Below are 9354 nucleotides of genomic sequence, written 5' to 3' on the forward strand. Positions count from 1 at the left end.
CAGATGTTGAATGGCGCAGCACTAAAGCAGACTTTAGTCGTCAGTCTCTACTGACAGCCTTTGACTGGTTGGTTACGAACTTTCGTGCCAGGAATGCAGTGAATGCGTGGACACTGGTTGTTGGAGACAAGAGCGCTATCTCAAGGCAATCCTGTGCCCACTAGCAATGGCCGTGCAGTACTCTGGTCACCTCCGACTCATAACCCTCTCACAACACACGACTTCATACCTTTCTCTGTATTTTAATTACACCCTGGTTCTTCTTGTAGTCCTCTTTATCTTGTTTTCTGCTTCCCAAGAGTGTACCACATGTTATGTATGAAGAGAACAAGCACGATCAACATCATGGTTCCAAAGACCAGCAACGGTGCAAGGATAGTAAAGACCGTGAAGCCATAAGATGCTCGATGGAAGGACTCATTGTCATGCAATTGCTCCGTGCCGAGTCCAACCTGCATGGCCGTCAAAACGATGGTCATGTAGACCACTGCCAATAGAAACCATGTAGTATTCCGTTGCATGAAGGTGGTGTAATCCGCGTACCCATGGTGATACCCACGGACGAGGGCCGCAACACTACGGGTTTTACTGCACAAGCCGTAGATCTGACTCAAACGGTCGAGTCGCAACTCTGCATACATGTAACGAGGATGGACATGCTCAAGCTGGTCGTGGGGAAGGTGTGAGGCCACTGCCGCCGTCCACTGAGTCCACCAAGGCCAGTGTATGGTATCTGGTAGCAAGCCTGTGTCGTGCGCGACTTTGAGGTCACTCTCGTGGCAGATCAGGCACAGGTATGTCAGCAGAAAACCTCGGGCTTGTTCATAAAGCAGCTGATGCTTGCACAAATGTTCAGACCATATCCCATGGTCCAGCAGAAATGAGGGGAGAGGCTTGACCAAGATAAAGCCTCGACTCCATACCAGGTGGCAGTCGACATGTTCTGTCACGACAATCTTCCGGCCTATCGCAACCTGCTGATGCAAAGGTCGTGCGAATCGTGGTAGCCCTGCCCACCAGAGGTGCTTGAAGATCTTGTCCAAGCGAGATAGATCGAGCTCGTGTTGGAGATAGTCGTGGATTGAAGTCGGATTTTGCAGGTCAATACATCGGAGAGTCGTGGTTACTTTCTCATCGGTCGAATGTTGATAAATGGCAGGCAAGCATAATGGGCGTTGGGCGTTGGATGGTGTTCCCGATTTCGAGTAGAAGGCTAGGTGCTCGGGGAATGGAGGCGATAGCAATGGTTCGGCAGTAGCGTTTGCCGTAATATTCATGATTTGTACTTTTGAGGTTATGGAGTTGAGGTAGGGATGCCCCGTACTGTGCCCAGATCCTCCGTAAAGTAGGGCTCCCTAACCTCGTCCCGTTATCGGTCATGAACTTAATCACAGGTTGCCTTCCCCATCCATTGGAATAGTAGATATGTTCGTAACTTCGCAGGTTAAATCAGTAAAAAAGAAGGGAATACAAGTATCCTCTCTGACACAGCCAACATCACCACATGGCAAGAGTGGCACCAGCAGCACGTGCAACCGTGGGGTGCTTCTGACCCCTCACCTGCTCAGCACTCTACGAACCTCTTTCCAACTCTTTCATTGGCCTAGTGGCGCCAGCTAGCCCCCAAACCCTCGCTTAGTTCTCCCCGGCAAGGCAACAAGGTGGCAAGGTGGCCAGGGGCCAAGGCGCATTCAAAGCTGATGCACACCCTTCACGATTGTGAGGCTGAAAGCATGAAACATGAAAAGCGCACCTCTATTATTCGTAAGATCATGAACATGCTGCAACGATATCCGATTCTGTTCTTATGGACCAGAAGCCTACCACGTTTCGGGTGCGGCGCATACCTGCCGAGCAAGATATCTCCACGTTACCGCGTTTCCTGAATACGTGCATAGAAGGACTTGGGGGCCATTGCAATATCAGGATCCGATCACTAGCACCATCACCTATCGATCGCAGTACCAATCCTACTCTCGTTGCAACAATAGACTTTGCGGAAGTGCCTGAACGCTTGCAAGATGGGGAACAAGAGTGGACCATATACCTGAAGGGATCGCGCAAGTTTCTCCTCTTTGACAAAAGCTTTCGTGGATTCACACCGCTGAACTATGTCCAAGACACCCAACATGACTTTGAGTGAGTCTCACGATATTCGGTGCGCAGCGGGGTGCTAACTAAATTAGCTGCATCGCAGTGTCGGGCCTGGGTAGCCATCCCTTCGGCTCCTGGCGTCAGAGGTCCCGTGCCGAAGGGGAACAATTTATGTGGCTCCGAGATCAGCTACCGGACGATTTCCCTAGGTTCCGTGTTATGATCTATGGCTACGATACCAGCTTGGCGCACAGTGACTCCCATCAGAGCTTAGACGACTTAGCACGAACCTTCGTGCAGCACTTGAAATCAATAGGAAGAGCCGAATATTCGGCAAAACCATGTGTCATATTCGCCCATAGTCTTGGGGGAATCTTAGTTAAGAGAGCGCTTTACTACATGGCAAGAAGTGGAGACGAGGAGGATTTTGTCCTACAGAAAATCAAACTGGCAATCTTTTTCGGCGTGCCAAACCGTGGTATGCAGGTCAAACAACTGCTATCCATGGTCAAAGGGTACCCAAACGAAGCTCTAGTCAACACACTATCTATCGACTCTTCGTACCTTAATATTCTCGATGAAGGATTCGCTGGCATATCAGCTTTTCGTACAATGAGAATTGTGTCGGCGTACGAGACCAGGCACTCGCCAACCACAATAGTAAGTATGCTTTCGCTGAGAAAATACCACTTGGGTTGACATATATGCAGAAAAACGAGCAAGGCAAATGGGAGCGAAAGGGAGAACGCGAGATTCTAGTCAGTCGCGAATCTGCCATACAGAATGGATCTCGAAACCCCCGCGACGTTTTCCATGTCGACGATGACCATTCCAATATGGTCAAGCTTGCACCAGATGATGCTACGTACTATATCATCCAGCACCATATCCACGATGCTCTCCTCAAGACGAATCCCAGGTCGCAACACCCTGCCGATATACGCAGAATGAGCCCTTCGCGACGGGCGCGCACCGGAGCACGTCTGATGAAACAGAAACACCATGATAATGCCCTCTGCAAAACGGAATCTTGTGACATCTGCATGGACGAAGAGGCCAACGAAACCGCTCCGGGCTCTGCCTCTGAAACAAGGCAGTACGTGACGGACGATGGGAGTTTTCTACAACTCGCGTGGAGCTCAAAGCGGAAGAGAAGGCGTAACCCCCACGAAGAGCTAAAGTGTGAGTTTCTTCATCCTTTCTCCGTAACATTACGTGTGCCATATTGATGTGGACGTATAGGCTTGAAAGCCAGCCTGCAATTTTCAGAACAAGGTCTAAGATTTGACGCCATTACCGATGCTTCCGCCTCAAGTTTCGGCTGGCTGTGGAAGAAAGATCTCAAACTCACGGACTGGCTTCTTCGGGGTGAAGGGGTCTACTGGATCCGCGGGAAACCAGGCAGTGGCAAGAGCACCTTGATGAAGTACCTATACAAGAACGACAACTTCCGACAAGAGCTGCGAAGCACTGCGCAGGTCGACCTCTGGTTCTTCTTTAATGAGAGGGGTGGGTTTTTGCAAAAGACATTTGAAGGTCTACTCCGCACCATACTCTATCAGCTCGTGACGCGAGTTTCACAGCTTGCCAAACTTGTCCTCGATATATACATGAACACTGATGACGCTGCAAGGGATCAGTGGAACATGACACAGCTTCGAGCAGCATTCTCAGCTGTACTTGAACAACAGGAGCACAAGGTGGAGCTGCTGGTCTTTCTAGATGCTTTGGACGAATACCATGGGTTTCCAGAAGCTATTGCGACGTGGATCAAGGATTTAGCGGGCCCTGCTGACAAAAAGGGAGGTCTGACAAGTGTCAAAGTTTGCTTCTCAAGCCGTCCGTGGCACGCTTTTGTAGTAGATTTCGCAAATGCACCAGGGTTTACCTTACACGAACATACGGTGCAAGATATCAGACAATATGCACAGGCCAAGATTCGACCGCTGTGCAAGCAACCAGTCAAAAATGCTGCTTTTAATCTGTACTGGCACAGTATACCGGCAGGCAGAGTGATAGAGGCTATTGCTGGAAGGGCAGAAGGTGTCTTCCTCTGGGTGCGGCTGGCCACTGATATGCTTGCACAGCAGAGCCATTGTGACTCGGACGCCGATTTCGATATGCTGCTCAATGAGGTACCGAAGGATCTGGAAGGATTCTATGCCCGAACACTCCACCGCATCCCGCCAAATAACAGATTTGAAGCATTTGTTCTCCTGGAGATTGTTCATCGAAGCCCACAATTGCTCGATGTCAAACAGTTGTGTTTGGCTGCAGAATGCGCCAATAGCAATAATTTCCACATCTGCAAACAACTCATCAATTCCAAGCAAGAGAGTCTGGGATCATCGGCAGACGCCCAGCAGCACTTGCTCAATTTCTGTGCAGGGCTGCTCGAGTGCGTAGAGGTGGAAAAATCAAAGACTGCATATGTGCAGTACATCCACCGAACAGCAAAGGACTTCGTCGCAAGTCCAGGCTTTGCCGAACTGCTGTTGGGTGAGCGCTGTGACATGCAAACCGACAATGGGTTTACCTATCTATTCAGATACACCATTGCCAAACAGTTGTGGGACCACAATCCTGATGAAAGACTTTTGATGCTCGCCAGGGCTGATGAGATGACGACCGGCCGGCCGGAGATTTCCTTCATCAATAGTATACCCAAAGACTACTTCATCAGTAGCGTACCCAAAATCCACTTCGAGACAATCGAAACACCATGTTCTTACCCGACGCCGCTTGCATTTGCAGTTTTAGCTGATTTGAAGCTTTACGTACGGTCAACGCTTGCCAACCTATCACCTGATGACATACTGATCAACGCCCGTACGCATTTGCTGATCGCGGTTGCACGGAAAGCTCTTCAATGCACAACTTTTGTCAACGACAACCTTTCAGCTCAGCAGATTGAGTCATACACTCGCAGACCCTTCATCCTACAAGGCATGTGGAAATTGCTACTCGCGGCCAAACTCGACCCACATGGGGTAGGCGACGATGGATTGTCTGCATGGGACGTCCTTATTGCCGCCGAACCAAACAGGTCCTTCCAAGACGATGCGGTGGGCACGACCAATGATCACCTGGTAGAGATGCTCGAAAGTGCACTGAAATCCTCTGCGATTCCAGATGAGCGGGTAGGGTGTTTGAACATCAACAACCCAGGGCTCAAAAACCTGGGTAGTAGTAGGTGGTATTGGTATCTGAACACGGCCTCCAGAGAGTCCCTGCCAGGTCGATTTCTCTACAATGAGGTTCGTCCAGAGTCCCGATTATGCCGAACACTGCCAGCTCTTCACCTATGCAACGTGAAAATGTCGGCAGTCTTGCTAAAGTACGGTGCCGATCCCAACTTACTTGACGCTTATGGTCACACAGCGCTTGATGTGACGATATTGGCCGCCGAGAGGATAAGTGCACGCGAAATTTACGGTAAGGTGTTGTTGCTCATGCACCATGAGGGTTGTGTCACAATGACTGGTGCCAAACATTGGTATCAAACATTGCAGTTCGTTTCAGTCCCTGGGGTTGGTGTTGAGCTTTCAAGTGCAGTGTTGGAAGTGCCCCTGCAGCCAGCAATAAAGAATGCAGAGCATCTAGCTACACTCAATAAACATTGGAAGCAAGAAGGCATCAAGGAAGCTTTGTTCACATCTCAACCTACGGCAGAGTCCCTCTTTGATGCTCAAGCGTATTCAAAGGTCCCCAAGAGAAAACGCAAGGCACAGAGCCGTTGGCGCTCCGGATTCCTATCACTCTTCAAGAGTAAAGGTCCATAATTGTATCAATCAGCGAGAGGCTGGCCGTTACCAAGTACAGCACTGTGCCGCATATACAATTAGAGAAGTGATCAAACAGGGTTCATTTTGGCTTGGAGTTGTGCTCAATCGCGATGACATGTGGATGTCATATACGAACAGATTCTACCAAAGAATAGCGACGGAGGCTTCATAAGTTGCAATGTCCTCGAGTGGCACATAGGCGAACTTGCAAACACGCATCCAGACAGCATTCACTTATGTATACACACGAGATAGTTTGGCTCTGAAGGGGATGGAGGAGAATGAGATTGAGGTGTTTGATTGTCACTGATATTGGGTTCGTCACCAGAATGGAACGTGAAAGCTAGGTTGCTTCTACGCCAGTTGAGCGTTTCTCCATTGTCAGCAGATACCGGATCATATCGTTTTAGTGGCCATAAAAATGCTAGAAATCTCCATACTATCAGTATCCAGCAACTAAATCTCCTTACTTCGACAGTCAGATAGTTCCGGGCGGCAGTTCGAAAAGGTATTCAAGATAGGTAAGTGCTTACTGGTTATTCAAAGATACAGACCTCACTCTGAGCCTGAGAGAAACACGACGACAAAAAATACGACTGATGCCCAAGTACTTTCCTATATTGACATTGTCCACCTTAATCGGGTAGAGTTCGTCCCTCAGTGTTCGAACGCCTGGCGCCGCCTTCCATTCCACTGCCAATTTGACCATCTCGTGTTCACTTTCGTCTCGGCATGCGATTCTAATCCGGCTCGTGGTTTTCGCAGCTCACTGCGAGGTAGCGCCAGTTGCCTTGTCCATTGCTAGTGCGGACCTCCTTCTCCACGCTTGCCCTAATGGCGGCTGGTGAGGTCTTATCAAGGTCCTCCTCCGGTACCATGGAGGTGTCGATAGTATAGTAGTGCGTATCTATTATAGCCTTAGATATCTATTCTTTTATTAATCCTAACCTAGTTCGCTTCGCTACGATAAATACCTATAAAGGTGTGGAGAGCCGTAGTGCTAATAAATAGCCCGCCTTCGTCTAGATAATTATATCTTAGAACTATATATAAAATATCTTCTCGCTAAGAGTTACGTCGTAAGCTAGTAGTACGGCGTTATAGTTTACTATATATAGATTCTCGCTATTATTTAACGAAATTTATATTATAGATTAAACTAAGATCGTATTAATAAATATAGTAAGCGATATAGAGTAAATATTATTAGAAACTAGATTATAGTAGCTCTAGTAGAATATAGGGTTAGATCTATTTAGGTCTAGTAAATCGAGTAGAGAGGGTAGAAATATTATTCTTTACTATAGAATAAATTAAAGATTTAGAGATTTCTATCTAAGTAAGTAACTATAGCTAGTATATATAGATAGGTTAAAAGTTCTATAATCTTCTAATCTATTTTAATAATTATAAATTACTAGATAAATCTCTTAGTAATTTCTAATTAGTAGAAACTATTAGAATAGTAGAGAACTAACGATTTACGTTAATTATTATAGTTAAGTCTTCTTAACTAGATTAGGATTAGATCCTAAGTATCTAGTAATATTAACTAGTCTAGAGTATAGTCTTATTATATAATAAGACTCTATTAGAGTCTAGAAGATCTCTTTATATAAGATTTATAACTTTACTAGTTAAATAGTAATAGGCCTTTCCAATACTCCCCTATAAGTCTAATTTAGTTAATAAATAGACTCTTTTTATAAAATAATAAGTATAAGGGTTAGAGATTAAACTCTAGTCGTTTATTTATTTAGAATAATATTTTCTCGAGATTTTAAATTTTTTTATATACTTTATATATTTTATAAGTCGAATTATACTTAATAATTAACTAAATATTATTATATTATTCGCGATATAATAGTATAGATATTAATTCTCTTATTAACTACCTATTTAGAGGATTATAATTAGCGTAGATCTTTAGACGTACCTATATCTCTAGTAATAATAGATATATTAAGAGTCTTTAAATATAATTTTAGAAAAGCTATATTATATATAGCTAGTATAAAGTCTTTCTTATAGGAGTAGAGATTATTATACTTAATTAAGTATTAATTCTTTAGCTTAAGATATTCTAATATTTAAAGCGATATTATAAGAAATTCTTAAGCTACGATATATTATTTAATATATAAATTTATTTTAGCGCTAAGAGATATATTTTCCTTTTTTTTTAGATTTTTACTAAGTTAATTTCTATAGAGAAGAAGTTATAATCTTCTATAGAAATAGACTTAGTTAATCTATTAGCTAACTACTATTTTATAGAAATATACTTTAGTTTTAGAGTTCCTTTCTAGATATTTTATCGTATAAAGTAATATTAAATATTAATATATTTAGATCTCGAGTAATATACTAGATTTTTTAAAAGTTCTATAGCGCTTTATAAATCGCTAAATATTATCGAAATATTAATTTCTTAAAATAATATAATTTTAGATAGTATTTTATCTATTTTTATAATAATAGCTTTAATATAGAGTATTTCTTTTAATATCTCTTTTATCGCTATATATTCTACTTTATAGAATAATAATATAATAGTTTTCTATAATTTCCAGTTTTATATAATTATAGAATTAACTATTTTATATAAATAGTCTATTATAGATTATTTTATAGCTTTATTTCCCTCCTAATTCGCGTTATAATAGTCTAATAAATATTTAAGACTATTAGAAGTAGAATTATATAGAAGTCTAAGACTTCTAATCTTCTAAATATAGCCTAAGATATTTTCTAGTATAGAAAAGTACTTTTAGTTAGAATTAGATATATATCTAGCTAATAAATTAATAGTATATAATATATCTAGTTAAGTTTTATTAACTAAATATATTAAGAAACCTATTTTTTATTAGTATTTCTTAATATTATCTTTCTTAGCTTATTCTAAATTAGGCTCTAAAATAGAGCCTATAGGAATAGAAATAGAGTATTTCTTCCTAAAATTAGAACTTATAAAATACTTTTATAGTATTTTATCTATATAAGCCTTTTAGTCTAGACTTATAGTTCTTTTATTTCTATTTCTAGTAATCTTTATATCTAAAAAGATATTTATAGATTCTAGGTCTTTAATCTCTATAGTTTTTATAATAAACTAATATAGAGATTTAATATTCTAAATATTAGGTTCTATTACTATTAAGTCGTTAATATAAATAACTATAATAATAGTCTTATTAAGATTTATATAAATAGACTAGTCTATTATAAGTAGTATATATTCTACTAACTTTAATAAGTCTTTTAGAAATAATTTCTACTCTCTAGCTAACTACTTTAGACTATATAAAGCCTTTTTTAATATAAAGATATAGTTTAGATATTTATTATCTATAAAACTTTATAGTTATTTTATATAAATAGTCTCTTTTATAGAGATATTTAGATAAGTATTCTTAATATTCTATTACTTTATTTTCTAATTATAATAAACTATTATTATAAATAATAG

General features: G+C 41.7%; 2 protein-coding genes across 2 annotated transcripts; one reads left to right on the forward strand and one right to left on the reverse strand.

Moving 5' to 3' along the window:
- Window positions 1-275: 275 nt before the first annotated feature.
- LTR84_012817 (uncharacterized protein) lies at window positions 276-1277 on the reverse strand (the record flags this gene model as incomplete). Its single annotated transcript, XM_064856331.1, has 1 exon — window positions 276-1277. One exon carries the CDS (start codon window positions 1275-1277, stop codon window positions 276-278), a length of 1002 nt encoding a protein of 333 aa, XP_064699727.1.
- Window positions 1278-1807: 530 nt separating this feature from the next.
- On the forward strand, window positions 1808-5876 carry LTR84_012818 (uncharacterized protein; the record flags this gene model as incomplete). The annotated part of the gene is made up of 4 exons (XM_064856332.1): window positions 1808-2139; window positions 2187-2754; window positions 2805-3276; window positions 3337-5876. 4 exons carry the CDS (start codon window positions 1808-1810, stop codon window positions 5874-5876), a joined length of 3912 nt encoding a protein of 1303 aa, XP_064699728.1.
- Window positions 5877-9354: the final 3478 nt, after the last annotated feature.

The sequence above is a fragment of the Exophiala bonariae genome (genome assembly GCF_035927105.1).
Source record: "Exophiala bonariae strain CCFEE 5792 chromosome Unknown scaffold_86, whole genome shotgun sequence".
Lineage (NCBI taxonomy): Eukaryota > Fungi > Ascomycota > Eurotiomycetes > Chaetothyriales > Herpotrichiellaceae > Exophiala > Exophiala bonariae.